Source organism: Giraffa tippelskirchi, chromosome 7, assembly GCF_054371585.1.
Source record: "Giraffa tippelskirchi isolate mGirTip1 chromosome 7, T2T-mGirTip1v1.2.pri, whole genome shotgun sequence".
NCBI classification, from domain to species: domain Eukaryota; kingdom Metazoa; phylum Chordata; class Mammalia; order Artiodactyla; family Giraffidae; genus Giraffa; species Giraffa tippelskirchi.
In genome coordinates this window covers 143,225,899-143,242,654 of record NC_137281.1, presented here as the reverse complement: position 1 = coordinate 143,242,654, position 16,756 = coordinate 143,225,899, and the positions used below count along the sequence as shown (strand labels likewise).

The following is a 16,756-nucleotide window of genomic DNA, read 5'->3' as shown; positions in this document are numbered from 1 at the left end:
TTCTATGAGAACTAAATAGCCGAGGACTTTGCATTGTAGTCAAAAGCAGGTCAGAGTAATGGATGGGGACATTTACACAGGACTGGCCACAGTCCAGAATTCTGTCCCAAAGCATTCCACTAAGCTTGTAATTATGGTTGCATAAGAGTAATTGTCCACATTTACAAAGTGCACAGGACTCTGAAGTTCCAATTCTTCTTTCCATAGGTAGCTCTTAAACATTAGGGTGGTCTATTTGACAAAATTATATCACGTTGTTAGGCTTAAAGTTTCACATGACTAAGCAGCCCTCGAAGCCCCCCAACCTGCCAATAAAAAGTAGACTTTAACAGAAGTAAGGCTAATGAATTGCATTCAAATGATGAAAGGAAAAAGTACAAAGAAAACTCTATTTGAAACAAAGGAAAAACAGTATCACTATCAAAATGGGAGATTTTTAATTGACTATTATTTATGACAAATAGCCAATAATTATATTTAAATAATTCAGTCTTACTTGTGATCAATTAAATTGAAATGTTTTGGACCTACAATAAATATTCTAAAATAAAAACTGCAAATACTCAAGGTAGCCAAGAAAATGTTAAACACTACACAGTCTTAAAATAGGAGTAGAACCTTTCTGGCCTAAGCTTTCTCAAGAACAATTTGGCAATAAAAATCAAGGTTCCCATAAAATTCACACCATTTCACTTACAGGACTCTACCTTATGGAAAAAATTGGACATGTAGGGGGAAAAGTTACTAACAAGAGCATTTATGTAAGGTCAGAGGCTTTTAAACTTGTCTATGGAAAGAAATTAGGGGGTTCATGAACTTGAATGAAAAAATTTTTATCTTTATTTTCACTACCTTCTAAATGAAATGTAGCATTTCCATCAATTATAAATGGAGCCAACCAACTATCGTAACATCAGCTGCACATGTGATTTTGACACCTACAGATATCAAGAGATGTTTTCATATCATATTACTGTTGTTGTAGACATATCAAAATATCAATTATTCTCATCACAACTTTGAAATTATGGTAGTTATCAGAACTGATGCTAGATCTTTTTGTCAATGTAATAAAAAAGAAGCATCTATGCTAGTATATCACACAATTTTTAATACTCTTGCAACTGTAGCTTAATATGACTGGTTCGCTTTGTACTTTTGTGCACTTAAAAACATTAGTCTAAGGAGAGTCCATAGGTTTCACCAAATTGCCAAAAGGGTTAAGTGCCATCCTAAGTGCCCAAAGGTCATCTTAAGTACCAAAAAACACTTAGGATGACCTGATATAAGAATTATTTATAATAAGGAAGTAGAAAACTTGAATTTAATAACAGCTGGAAGACTTTAAATAAGTGATGGCAAAGCCAATTATGGAACCATAAAAAATATATAAAACTATTTAATGATCCTTATCTTGTTTAATTAATGAGTATATATGGATTAAAAAAGAAGTAACTAGTAATTACACATGATTAATTTCCTTAGTTTCTATAGTTGCTAATTTTTCTGTAATGAATATATATCTTTTATAATAGGAAGATTTTTAAAAGTATAAAAAAATGTATTTCTACAAATATGGCAATTTTTATAAAAATGGTTTACAAATGGTCACTGAGTAAAAAGAATATTTTAAAAAGTTGCATATTAATGTAACTCTTCAGGCTTATTGTTAGTTCATACTAATTTAAAAGCCAGCTCAGGGGGGAAAAAAAGTATTTAATATCCAAATGAAAGAAATTACAATGCAACACCTGTTTCTAACTCAATGTCTTTATTTAAAAAACAAAAACAAAAACAAACCTTTTGTACCTCCTTATCAGGGACACTGCAGCAAGATGTCTGTGTAAAATGCTTCTGAAGTATTTGAAAGGAAGTCCCTCAGAAATAGTCAGAAATTCAGTCAAGGCAGAAGTCACCGCAGCTCATGAGGGCAACACCATGCAATGTGTCTCAGAAACTCAGCAGAGCCCACCTGCTTCTGGACTAACGGTCTCTTTGAGCTGTTGAGCCTGCTTCTGCTGATGCTTCTACATCGCTGAAAGCTTCTACTTGACGAGAATGTAGTTATGAAAGCCCCTCCTCTTGCTGTCCTGAGGCTCAGGTGCATGGCCTCTCCATACAGAGGAGGGGGCTCCATGAGAAGATGAGCAGAGGAATTGGTACGATAAAGGAAATGTTTGCTGAGCACCAACTTTTGGCTCTCTGGTATGTGAAATTAACAATGAGGTATGCATTTGAAAAACAGGTGACGAGCTTTATTATGTTATCAACTTGTACTGAAATAACAGATCTAAAGGGCCCTTATGTCCTTGAGACTGCAAAACAAAGAAGAGAAATTCTCTGGGATACGGAAATCAGTAGCATGGCATTCGCTCTGATGCACTTGGACACAGAAAGTTGAGGAGGCATTCCCATTTCCACGCGGATGGTTCCTGTGTTAGCTGCTGTTACTGATGGCACCTGAAGGTTTTCTTTTTTACATTTTATCTTGACTGCTTCTGGACTGACAGAAAAGTAGCAAATACAGTACAAGGAGTTTCCATACATATATCCCTAACCCAGTCTCCGTCTTATATAACTACATACAGTACAATCTTCATTAATCACAAATCAGGAAATTAATATTCAAATACTCAAATTTCTCTAGTTTTTCCACTATGCCCTTTTTGTTCTGAAATCTTACTCATTATCCCACATTGTATTTAACTGTTATTATTCCTCCTTAGTCCCCCTTGCAATCTGTTACAATTCCTTACTTTTTGGTGACCTTGACACTTTTGAACAGTATTTACCACTCAACTTGGGTGTGTCTGGTGGTTTCGCGTAATTAAACTAAGGTTATGCATTTTGGGCAAGAGAACCACAGAAATGATGTAACCTCAGTGCATCCTTTCACTGGGTTCGTGATAGAGACCATGATAGAGTTCCTTCTATTAAGATGGCATGTGCCAATTTGTTCACTGTAAAGTCACTATCATTCTTCTTATGATTTACAAATATTTGGGGAGGAGTTACTTTGAGATGGTGCAAATCCTGTTTCTACTAGTTTCTTCTCAAGGTGTCATCCACTGACTTCAGCATCTATCACTTGTGTCTAAGAAGGTTTACAATAGTAAAAGTCAGTCTCTGTAGTGGTGTTTTGGGTCTGTGGGGATCAATTGGTGGTCTTGGTTAATTTCCACAAAACCACCATTACCACACACAGACTTGTCTGTGGTCTCATTTCCTGAACAGAGAGGAAAAGGAACTGCAACATATTATTCGGTGTCCAGACTGTAACACAAGGGCATATACACAGAGGGCCCTCCCTGCATCTACCTGATGCTATGAATACAAGACACACTGGCTCCCCAACTCAATAAACTTTGTACTTTGCATCAGTACCAAACATTGCAATTGTGAAATATTTGCTGAGTCTAGCCTAATCTGTTGTGGCTCTTGCCTTCAAGGAGTGCTTAGACTGGTTATAAACCAGGGCACCATAGAAAGCGTTGGGGAGAAACCGGGATGCAGGGTGACTGGATCAGTGGTGGGAAAGCACCTGTACCTTTAGGAAGAAAGGGGTTACTCAGAAGCCCAGGAGAGGCCGGAAGACCACTCATCCTGCTGCACGGACAGGAGGAAAGGCGGCTCCATGCAGGAGGGGAGCAGGCTAAACCCCTCCCAACCTGGCACCCACGGGGGCTGGTACCCAGCACTGCGCTCACTACCCTCTCACTCCATACACTCCTCCCTGTGAGGGGGTGTCACTACGTTTCCAGTGCCAGCCCTCACTTTCCCCCAAGCAAGGTGAGACCAGCTGGGGAAAAAGACACACAGCAGTGCAGGGAAGCCTGCCTCCTATACCAGTCTCCCTTGGCCTTTGTTCATAAACATGGCAAAGATCAATGGACCAAGGAAAACCAACAGCATAAAAGGAAAAAAAAAAAAAAGACAAACAGAGAACACCACTCAGAAGATACAGATCATGCAAGGGAAAAAAATTAGAAAAAATTGTTTTAATGAATATAATGAATTCCTGGCAAATAAAACTACGATTACTAAAATAAAAAGGGCTGGAGAGTAGAACATAGAGAGGTACATATCAGTTCCTGAACCAAAAGATAAAATTAATATAGAAAATTAAAAGAAACTGAAATTATGAAAGAAAAAAAATGGAAGATAAAACCAGAGGTTCCATCATTTATCAAAATGGAGTTCCAGGTAGAGGAAACAAAGAAATTATAAAAGCTTTTGTTAAATGGTTTTTAAAAATCAGGAAAAAGGGAATTCCCTGGTAGTCTAGTGGTTAGGATACTTGGTGCTTTAACTGCTGGTTGGGTAACTAAGATCCTGCAAGCTGCATGGCACAACGCCCCTGCCCAGAAAAAAAGATCAGGAAAAAAATTAATGTTCTAAAGCTTCTCATTTGTCTTAACAGTACACATGGCAAGCTACAAATACCATGAAGGCAGGTTTATTTGCTTTTGTTCTCCTCCAAGCACCACAGCTGACATAGACTAGATGCTTTAAAAATATTATGCAATAAATGAATAAATGTTTGAATGTGCAGTTGTTAATTTTTAAAACTACTTAAAAATATTAAGGGCACTAATTAATAGGAAATTGAGTAATAAATCTGCAGGTAAGAAATACATAGGTACACAAAGTACTATATACAAATAAGCAAACAACAAAGATCTATTGTATAGCAAAGGGAACTATACCTAATATCTTATAATAACCAATAATAGAAAAGAATCTAAAAAAGTATATCTATCCATATAAATGTATGTATAACTGAATCACTTTGCTGTACACTTGAAACCAACACAACAATTAAATCAACTATACTTGAATTTAAAAACAAGAATGACCAAAAAAGAAAAGATAAAGAGGGTTACAATCAAATCCTGAGATTAGGAGATAGATTACTACCTCCAAGTCTGCGTTATTCACTTTCATAGTAAGCATGTTTCGGAGAAGGCAATGGCACCCCTCTCCAGTACTCTTGCCTGGAAAATCCCATGGACGGAGGAGCCTGGTGGGCTACAGTCCATGGGGTCACTAAGAGTCGGACACGACTGAGCTACTTCACTTTCACTTTTCCCTTTCATGCACTGGAGAAGGAACTGGCAACCCACTCCAGTATTCTTGCCCGGAGAATCCTAGGGACGGCAGAGCCTAGTGGGCTGCCGTCTATGGGGTCGCACAGAGTCGGACACGACTGAAGTGACTTAGCAGCAGCAGCAGCAGTAAGCATGTACATCCTTTTGTTTGATTTGCTTATCTTCTGTTTCCCTCCACCGGAATGTAAGCTCCATGAAGGTGTTGCATTTTATTTCTCACTCCAAGTGTCCTAAACCATGCCGAGTATGATGAAGGCAGGCATGCACATGTCGCGGTCCCCACATGCGATACTTAACACCTCCCTTCCAGGAATGGCTCACAACCCATTCAGCCACAAGAAATGCAATTAGCTGAAAGTCTCCGGCTGTAGTATCTTCGGATCTTCTGTAGTTTTCCAGCCTGGACACACTCTTCCTGTGCAGTCCCAGGACTGAGTGTGTCTGGAGGGGAACTGACTGGCCAACAAGGGACTGCTCGATTGCTCCTTTTTGTTTCATGGCATTGGCTGAGATTTTGTCACATGTCAAGTGAGCTGAGGCTCCCCCTACCCACTTTCGTTTCTTCTCCCTTTTTCTTCTCCCTTTCACAGTGTCAGACCTGCACTGTGGACTGAAGACCTTCCCTGATAAATTCTGCTTCCTCTCCCCTCTTCTTTCACAGGCATGGTCCCAGGTCCCTAACAAACCACTTGCATGCCAATACTGTCCCAGCATCTGCTTCTCGGAGGACTTGATCAATAATGTATCTGTTACATGATTAAATCATAACAACACAATCATGTGAGATGCAAATTGCTCTGTGTTTAGACTGCTGTATTTGGCAAAGACAAGAGGATGAATTTTGACTAGGGGGGACCAGAGATGAAGAGACTAAGACAACGGCCAAGAATTGCGTCAAAGGGCAACGAGGGCTGGAAGTGACGGACCTGGGACCAGGACACAGAGAATAGGAAGTCAGCAACAGCGTGGAGGGAGATGCAAGAGGCCTTCCCAACTGACTGGAGGTTAATATCAATGAAGAGAGGCATCAAAGAGGCTTCTGTGTTTCAGATCCAAGAGATTGATAATAATGGTGGATTTACAGCATGAGGGTCACGATGAGGGTAGGCTCGTTCAGGGAGAAAAACGGAGCAGCAGTCAAATCTGTGTCCCAGGTTTCAAGCTGCCGGCTAGATAACCAACCAAGTGGAAGCAGGTAAAGGCTGGTGAGGAATGTAGCCAGAACTGAAGAAAAAGCCTGGGAACAGAGGTCTTTTATTTGGATATAAACACAGACTAATTACTTTTTCTAAAAAGAATGTTCTGAAGTCATTCATTATAAAGGGAATACGTAAACTGTGCTAATGAAACAGAAATAGGAAAATAAACGCCAAGTGGATATAATAAATATGTTATTAATGAAGGTGGCACAGTTGAGCATCAAATTTTCTTCTGGGAGGTGAAGTAAAACAGGAGATACAGTAAAAACAAATAATAATAATAAAATAAAACAAGCAAACAAGTAAAACACACCTATCATCAGAAAGGCAGGCATTTAGTAGCTACCAGAAAACAATTTCTGGCATCAACTTCTAAAATAAATTTCTCACATGGAACTTTCTAAAAGGCCGAAGGATGACAAAAAGGCCAGTATCTCCATCATCAGTTCATTGTAAAAGCACACTCTGTTTTTGTATGATTGGATCTTTACAAGATGACCTTGAATAAAGTCAAGTGTCTGAACCAAGGTGGCCTTTGGACTGTCTAGCTTGATTTTAAAAACTAAACAGAAGGAAGCAGTAGAGAGGCACATGCCCTTTTAATCAGCTTTCACAAGCCTCTGAACTGAGATGGCTCAGGGAGTATGAACTCCTGGATGCCTCACAGATCAGAGTTCAATCAGAGACGGGGCTTGGGAGATCACGGCTGAGAAAGCAGAGGATGCTTGTTTTCCAAAGAGCAAACATGCACACCTTCCTACTTAATGGCCTTCTTGCTACCAGAAGCCCTGAGCAGCAAAACATTCCTAGATGAGTTTCTCAGGAAGTTATTTAGTGCCCCAAATGTCCCTGAAAAGGATTACATAACTAGAGAGCTGCCTTCAAACAAGTAAAACACAGTTTATATGCTCTCAATAAAAAATGAAAGACAGGGGCATGAAAACAGTAAGTTATTATACATGAATAAAATCCTTCCCTATTAGTTTTGGCACAAATAAACTGTTAAGTTCAAGAACACAGAGCACAAAATGGTTTAGAACAGACTTGCTGACTCTTAAATACGACTGTTCACAAAAAATTAACCATAGACTAGTTATCTTTTCAGAACTCTGAGTTACAAGGCATTCCATAGTACTATACTCAAGCTTAATGTTGCTACAGTTAGAGAATAAATAAAATAAGCACAGAGTTTTACAAATAAGTTCAGCTTTATGGTGTCCTCTGATGTTCTATATGTACCATACAATAATCCACTAAAACTTATAATAGGTAATGATACACATTTAAAAACCTGAACTTGCAGAATAGTGCCTAATAACAAAACTGGAGAATATATCAGAGCACTAAAGCTGTCACTTCAAGTACAAATGCAGTTCAGAGTATATATTCTGAAGAAATGGTAAAGATGGTTGATTAGAAGAGAGTGAAAGGGAAATAAAGAAAACTGGACATTACAGTAGCAACCGAAATCCAACTAGTCCTCAAACTAATAACCCAGGAGCCTAGCGTACTGTTCAACTTGACTTGTATATGTGTGAGTGTGCAAATACATGTGTGGTGAGGTGGGGCGAGGTGGTGGTGCATAGGAGGAGGAGGAAGGTGAACCGCAGAATAATCAAATCTGGTGGTTTAAAGTTATCAGAAGAGTAAGCAGGTGCAGAGCATTAGTGTTTGTTCTTTCTAGGAATGAGAATATTCTTAGATGCTCTTCAGAACTGATAATGGCAGCTGCTTCTGGCTACTGCGAAGGAGGGAAAGGCCCGTCCCCATCACAGCATCTTCAGTAACCTGACTTCGAGAGTGACATCCCACCTGGCATCAGATGAGCCTGTCAACACTTTTGATCAATGGAACAACAAACAACACGGTGAAAGCAACCCTTGGGCTCCTCTCTTTTCCATTAGCGCAGCGTTCCAATGGGATTCAGAAAGGATGTGTCTCAGGCCCTTGTATACACAGTGCAAAACTGAAAAAGTCCTGTTCTGCTACTTTAATCACGGTGACTAAGTAAAAACTCAACACAAAATACATATGCATTCAAAGAGAGAGGCCCAGATTAATTTTGATGTTATTGTACTGCCTCGTTTGCGCCTCTCGAGGAAGGATGTGGTTGCATCACTTGGACTTATCACAATGACAACTTCACCTTGGGGTCTTAATGAGCATTATGTGAGGAGCTCTGTCTGCATAAACCACAAAGTAATAACACAATAAATGTTAGCTACGTTATTACTGTCATTTAATCCTCGGTGACTTAGAACCATCATACACACTGGGAAAATAGCAAAGAGAAGTGGGTAAGAGGAAGGACCAGAAAGAAGAAATTGATGGTTTGTTGCTTATTTCAACAGATGCAGACAATGGGAGGATTGCTCTGTTGGGCCAGCATCTTTCCAGCAATGGACTGGGCTCATGAGATAGAGACAAATACCCTCTAAAGTCTAAATTTGCAAAATAATGAAGTTCATAAAAATAATGTAATATTTAAAAAGTGATGGCAGCTTCATCAGTCAAAGACAGTTAGATTTTACATATCATGTCAACAATACACACTTCAGTAATGTGAATTTTTCCCCCAGAGACTCAGCCTCAGTGAAATCAGGAATTCATTAAACCCAGTATCTGGTGATTAAGAGGTTGGACTGACAATCAGGTCAGAAGCGCTATGCCCTGATGCCGGAAGAGAAATCACACCTGTCATGGATGTACTCTTTCAACAAGATGACTCTCTTCCAGGTTCTGATTAGGAAAAACGAGTTAGTATATTAATCTCAGTGAATCAAGCTATGTATTAAAAATCATGACAGAATTATTTGTCTAACTATATTTTACACTGTGATGAAAAGTACAGCTATCACTTATATGTGGAATCTAAACTATGACACAAATGAACTCATCTACAAAAAAGAAACACACGTACAGACATAGAGAACAGACTTGTAGTTGCCTAGGGAAAGGGGGTGGGGAAGTGATGGAGTGAAAGTCTGGGATAAGCAGATGCAAAGTATTATATACTGAATGGATAAACAACAGGTTCCTACTGTACAGCACAGGGAACTATATTCAATATCCTGTGATAAAGCATAATGGAAAAGAATATGAAAAAAATGCATATGTGTATAAACGATTCACTTTCCTGCACAGAACTTAATACATTGCAAATCAACTATACTTCAATAAAATAAATTTTAAGAAAAGTACAGATACTACATAAAGTGTATAATACACAGTTATAGTTTAAGGGGATTAATTTCGGCTTCAAGTTATTCAGATCAACAATCTGCTGTATCTTCTTTGTAACAAATGATCTACCTGATTTGAAAATTTGTATGGCCCAAGAAAACACAGCAGGTGCTCTCTGACACTGCTTTCCTGACACTATTGTCCTGTATTTCCTCTGTAAACCCTGATGATAAATGCCCAATGGTACAAGCAGGCAATCTCTGGAGCCACACACACTTTCTGCTCCCACCAGCTGGACTCCATGCTGACTAAGAGTCAAGCTGTGTCTTCCCAAACCAGTTTATGCCAGTTGACTTGTTATTGAAATTATGAAATTGAATTCAATATTATGAAAGCTGATGGAATATGAGTACAAGAGAGAAATCTTGTTTTTTATTAAAAGCTAAATTGAAGGCTTTGGAAAGACTTCATAAAAGCAAGTCACTAAAAGGAAAGCTATTGGATTAAATGTGAGCAAGACCTATAAAAAAAGGAGAAAAATTTTGAAATCTAAGATTCTGTAAGATTCAGAGTGTTTTGCTACTGTCTATGTTTATACTGTTAATACAATGTAGAATTCAAAATAGCAGAATCACTGTCAAACAAGCACCCTTGGCCTCACCAAAATTTAGCAAATACATATTTATTATTATTACATAGCTTAGTGAAAATAAGGTATTTTGAGTATGTATACTTTTGTAAGATTCCCTATCTTAATGATTTTTTCAATTAAACAGTTCCAATTATGTTAGCTAAGGGAGTATGGTCTGTCTATAAATAGAAAGAGGGTTTAAATTTCTTTGAATTAGTTGCTCTTAAATTTATGAAGTGTTATGATCTAAACTGGATTATCATGGAATACAGGTGTTCAAATTTTTACTTCTTAGTTTTGAAAGACAAAATACTTTGAACAAAATTCTACCAGATTTAAAGATAAAAATACTCTCCTTCCTTTAGTCTAATACAGTAGAGACCACAGTAAAGCAGTCAAGAATATGACTGGTCGGACACCCCAAAGGTGAAATCTTGGTTCCAATACTATTAACTTCAATGACAGCTTAACCACTGAAATCAGCCGCACACACCCCAGTTTTCTCATCTGGAAAATGCCTTCAATAATGATACCTACACCACAGGGGACACGGAGAAACTGAAATGAGAAAATGCATGTCAAACCACATGGTAAGTTTCTAGTACACGGTAAGTGCTCAAAATGTTCATCATTAATGTGATTATATCACCTTTAGGGAAAAGAGCCAACTACTATTAATACATATGTAAGATTATAAGTAACATGTTCTCTCCTGTGTTAGAATGTCAGTTCTTTAGGAAGATGGCCTCCTCTACAGACAGCTCACAAACACCTGTGGAAAACTTCTCCGGGCTCAGTAAAACAGGGATTTTCAGCAAGGGGCAATTTCCTAGAGGACATTTGGCAATGTCCAAATGGAGACATTTTAGGTCATCACAAGTCAGGGTATCTACTGGCATCTGGGATGTAGAGGCCAGGAACACTGCTAAACGTCTTATGTCCCAGAATGCATAAGACTATAGGATATAACAAACAAAGAATTATCTGGCCCCAGATATCAAGATGGCAAGGTCAAAATACTCTGTAGCCTTAAGGACAGAATAAGAAAGAAGCAATTTCTAAAATCTGAAGTCCAGAAAGTTTTCTGAGAAAATAAAGATGGCTTACCACTGAGCTTGGGATTTTTATTATCATATTAGTTTCAGGACCTATACCATAGATGTTTAAGAGACGTGGATACTGAGCACTGAGACAAGACTCCTTTGGTCAATAAACTCTTGTGAATAGGGCCGATCATGCAATCAACTTACAATAAATTTTATTTTAAAGTAAGCAATGTCATACAGCTAGAGCACTAGAATGAAGTACTAGAAATGAAACTTCATTTGGAAGAATAAATCTCAAAAGGACTCAAAACCCCCAAACAGTAGGTGGCAAATCGAAAGACCACTCTAGTAGCTTGTATACAGGGGGCCTCTCACTTGGTCTCAGTGCAGAGATTACTGAGCTAGCCAGTGGACCACGGGTGTACGTTCTTCCTCGGTGAGCACCTTGCCTCCGAGCTCAGGTACTTGCATGACAAACTCATTCTTCAATTAATAATGCTGCTCAAAAGCACTATTAGAAAGCGCCTAAGAGTTCATTTACACTACCTGTCAGTGAATTCACCGAGTTTTCTAAAAAGCATGAGATAAAATTGTATATATACAGTACAATCCAAAAGCAGAAAAAGAGGTCATCAACATGTTAATGGTACTTCTCACTCCAGTGCCTTTTATACTCAAATCTGGAAGACCAAGGTTTGATTCCCAACTCTGAGATTTTTGTCAGATAATTCTCACTAAAAGTGCTTGTGAAATGAATGGGAATGTATTATAATTGTCATTTAGTGATGAGAACATTGAGAGAGAAAAGAAATAGCCCTGTTCCAATCGTAAAAGTACTAAACAAATAAAAAACCAGCATTAAGATTGCTTTTTAAAACCCTTTAAAAGCTGTATTTAAAATATTTTTAACTTTATATGACATTTATCCCTAAAGGTGACATAGCAAGTCTTCTACATAAAGGTTACAATTTCATCCATTGAATCAAAGGTTTTTAACTTAAAAAAATTAATATTCTGTATATAAGATATTTAATATATCTAAAAGGAGAAAGTAACTCACAAAATGCAAAAGGAAAAATACACTGCAGCAAACAGCTAACTCTTTCACCATCAAGAGAAGGCATTCATGCAAATCTTAATCCCACTGCCTTATAAAACCTGACAGACAGCACTCCTTTTCAGAAAGTATGGCAAAAGAAAATTAAAGATCTCTACTCACCCTTCTGATAGAAGAACTTCCTGTAATAGTAGGCGCCGAGATCAACGTGTTCCACAATGTATCTTTTCACCCGATCCAGGTGTAACACCAAGTTTTCCTTGGGCACTTCAAGTACTGCCACGCCTGCGTTTGTACAATGGGAGCTGAGTGTAGACTCAAAGGAGGCACTTTCACATCCACTAAAGGAACCAGAATTTGATTTGGACAGGCTGATCTTCCTTTCCCCTTCCCCACCGATCTCATTCCGAAAATATGGACAGCTCATCACCAGTTCATTGCTTTTATCATCTCCCTGGTCCATGCTGAGGCTTCCTTTGGAATTCAGGTCCTCTGTGCTGCCCATCGGGGAGCTGAAGCTGGCTGAGTGGGACAAAGGCCCCGAGACCAAGGATGCCACCGCAGCAGCCGAAGCCCCTGTGGTGGTGTTTCTCCTCTTAATTACATTGTGCCTGTTCATAATCGCCTCGTTCAAGTCAAATAAGATACTCTGGACGTCGTAGTGGGCAAAGCACTTCGGGCATGTCCAGGGCCTGACAGAGTCTTCCGATCGGTTATCTTCAAGATCCGACGACTTCCCAAGCTCCTCACCTTTGGCATTGCGTAATTTACGAAAAATGGATGAGTCTCCGGTTTCCGACTTGGAACGCCGCTTGAGTGGTTTTTCCCTTTCCTTAAAGAGCCTGAGGTTCTCTCTCTGTGAGATGGGCCCGTCTATAACATCCAAGGAGAAACCAGAACCCTTGCCCCCACTGGCGATGAGAAAGTCACTGAGCTTGGTCGGAGTGGGACCTCGATCAGACTTGTCGTCTTTGTAGCCCTTTAACAAGTCAAAGAAGCTTTCTCCGGACGTTCCCTGCTTATCGATTGAGGATGTGCTACCATATTCCCTGTGCAGCGATGGCCCCGTCTTGTAGGTGGGCGAGATACATTCATCAAAGCTATCCACATCAAGTTCACTTATGGTGATGTCGCTGTTGCTGCGCTGCCGTATCCGGCGCAGAGCCTTCCTGGGGGAGCTGGGGTAGGCTTCGGGCATGAGAAATCTGGAGTCCATGTTCTCCGATGGCCGCGTCTTGTTCTTCAGCGTGTTCTGTATGCTTTTTAACATGGCTGAGTCACTGGAATTGAGGCTTACAGAACTTCCCTGACTCACAGGACTGCTTTTGGAGGACATGCTCTCAAGGCAACTTGAGGTTTCTATTTCCTGGCTTGAACGGCTAGATTCTTTTATGTTTTCCTTTCTGGGGGGCCAATCTGCAATCCTTGCCCGAACCCCCATCTTTGGGACTCCGGGGGTTGAAGTTATATGGTGAGAACCTTCACTTCGGGGGGGCCCTACAGGAGCCATGACAGATGACCCTAAGCTGCCGTTTTGGGACCTGAAACGTCGCATGTAGAAGTCGTCTGTGTGGACTTTGGGGGTGCCATCTGCACCCACAACGGACGCCCTTTCAGTGGCAACCGGCCTCTCTGTCTGCGACCGTTTCAGGCTGGTCATGATGCAAAAGCAATTTGACTTAAATCCCCACAGAAAGGACCATCATACCTAAGTTTCAAATGTGCACTTCCCTTTTGGAGAATGGCTTCCAGAAAATACAGCAGTTGCACGAGATCTTAATCTTTTTCATTTAAAAGGTTAAAATAACTCCTTATTTTCAAATCTCTGAAAATCCAGATCTTTAGAACATTATAATCCACAAGAGTTCCTTTGCTTTACTTTGATAGATGGCTTTCTTTCAGAAAGAACTGAATGGAACTTGTATCACTGGGACTCTGTGATTGCCATAATCCCATGCTTTCTCTAAAAGAGAGAAAGACAATTTGGATTAGCATTTAATAAATACATCTAAAAATAAATATGCAATTGCCAAAACCAGACACATGCAAATAAAAGATTCACTAATGAATTGTGGCTCACAGTTTACAACCCATATTTTTAGTAAAGCAGATTTGAAAGCATTTGATAATATCCATCATTTAAATTACACGTATTTTAAAAGACTATTAATACTTCAGCTTAACTGAACTGTTTCATATCATTAGAAGGCGGTGAGGGATCTTGTTCCAGGACATTAGTCCAAGTACAGACCACGCACAGACTTCAGTGACCTCTAACAAGGCAGACTATCATGAACCGCTGTGCTGACCAGAAGTTCATGGCATAACCAACAGAGTTCAATAATTAGAGCAACATACAGCTTTTTAACAAGACTAAAAATTGAAAAATTATGTTCCTAAATATGTCGCCAACACTTACTTTTTAACCTCTTCTGTATTTCAAAATTCAAACTTAGTTTTCGGTTTCTTTACAAACGCTTAACAGAGTTGGCAAGAGCAAATACAATAGAGAGAAAATAAACACGGTTTTCCCCAAGCCATTCTACCCATTAGCATGCTTCTGTAATTCCCTCTAGTTTATTACTTACCCCAAAGAGCAGAATTTCAGAATGCATCCAGCATTTTCCACCACCTCTTCCCGAGCTCTCTTTCCTTCTATCTACCCTTAAAGCTACAAACGTTTCACTAATTAGCAAAATGCCTGCATTTCCTTACACACTGCAACCCACCCCACCCTTTGGTGCTAATTTATGATGAAGACAGCAGAAACCAAAAGCTGCTGTGGGCAGACCTCTCCATATCCCCCATATCGACGACAGAGAACCGCAAACATCCTTCCAGGTGACGGGCAAAGAAAACCAACTTCCTCAGGAGCACGTCAATCAGGAGGCAAGAGGCACAAATTCTGAGCAAAAAATCCTGCATGGTTGCGTACATCCTGAAAATAAAGGCAGAGGACCCTTTTCCAAGGCTCCACAAATTACACAAGAGGTGGCCTTTAAATTCCTGCCACATGCATGTTTGCAAAGATGCTGCTGATCCAGCACTGCGCTGCTGGGGCCGCATTGTCTACAAATCACGGCTGACACCCAGGCCGACCCGGGCTCGCTGCGCTCTGCTCCCCAGCAACAAGCACTTACTTCCACGATAATTAAGCATCTCGCTAGTCGGCTTCCTGCCTCCCAGGCAGCCGCTTTAATTTCTCCTGCGCTATGCAGCATCATTTTAGAAGGCTTGCTGCTATTTAAAGGCTGGAACATTTAGGGGTGTTTCAAAAATGCACGCCGCCTGCAGAACACAGGGCCAAAGGAGCTCCAGCTGGGCTCGCTCGGGCTGCCTAGACCAGCCCCATACAGAAACGCCAATTGTTTTCCCTCTGGCTCCTCTCTACCATCTTTTGTGAAAGAGATAATGGTTTTGCACTGCTACCCAATGAAACCTGACTTTCGACCTCTCTAGATACTTCTACCATCAGATTGCTATAATTTGACTGTATATCTGGGAACTGTCCAGGCTCCTCTTGAACTGTAAACCTTCAAGTGGAATAATGTGCTAACTGTTGCGTCTGAAAGAGACCATGTGGCCACAGCCAAGGTTCAAGAAGTGCTCCTTATAAAATGGAAGGAAACTGGGCAACTGAACCAAAATGCAAAGTAAACACTAGCCCATCTCAAAGAAAAAAAAAAAATGTTTGACAACCCCAAACCACAATTTATGAGCTATTTTGTAACTAGGGAAAAAAGAAGCTGTTTATTTCAATGAAACAGCTTTCAAAGAAAGAATACACTGACATACAAAGTAATTCTCAATAGATTCTTATGAAAATCAGATGTTTTCAATGTCTCTCACAAACTCACAGAAATCCAAATAAATCACCCATCATTCCCAGAACTGACATTCTCTAAAAGGCCAGTGCACCAACCCCCAGGATAAAGACTCATTCGTGCCACATTCTGTTTCCCTTAGAATAGAGTTCACTGCAGGATTGTCTTTTTTTAGTATCTGTGAAGTTATAGGTCAGCACTAAAATAAAGTAAGTACCACTGAGTTGGAAATGCCTGTTCTTGGTGGTCACTACTACAGGACTCCTGGTCAGAAGCATCACATAGGCTTCCTGGGTCTTTTTAATAGGTTTTAAGAAATCTTACACAAGTGGGCTCCCCTGGTGGCTCAGTGGTAAAGAATCGGCCTACCAATGCAAGAGACACAGGTTTGATTCCCGGTCTGAGAAAATCCTACATGCCACGGAACAACTAAGCCTGTGTGCCACAATGACTGAGCCAGTGATCTAGAGCCTGGGAACCGCAACTACTGAGCCCCTGTGCTACAACCACTGAAGCCCATGTGCTCTAAAGCCCAGGCTCCACAACAAGGGAAGTCAATGCAATGAGAAGCCCATACACTGAAACTAGAGAGTGGCCCCCACTCGCTGCGACTAGAGAAAAGTCCTCACATCAACGAAGACTCAGCATAGCCAAAAATAAATAAAATTATTAAAAAAATCTTATTGAGATATATTTCTTTGTAATTTA

General features: G+C 39.9%; 1 protein-coding gene across 23 annotated transcripts in view; it reads right to left on the bottom strand.

Moving 5' to 3' along the window:
• The window catches only part of SIPA1L1 (signal induced proliferation associated 1 like 1), a 368,059-nt gene that overhangs the window by 120,042 nt on the left and 231,261 nt on the right, over nucleotides 1–16,756 (bottom strand). For 22 of the 23 annotated variants that reach the window (XM_081508904.1, XM_081508913.1, XM_081508901.1 and 19 more), the window contains one exon: nucleotides 12,387–14,187. In XM_081508904.1, coding sequence (XP_081365030.1) covers nucleotides 12,387–13,884 — 1,498 coding nt within the window. In that variant the 5' untranslated portion in view covers nucleotides 13,885–14,187. Of the gene's footprint in view, nucleotides 1–12,386; nucleotides 14,188–14,812; nucleotides 15,448–16,756 lie in introns of those variants that run through there. The other variant, XM_081508918.1, reaches the window with a different exon arrangement.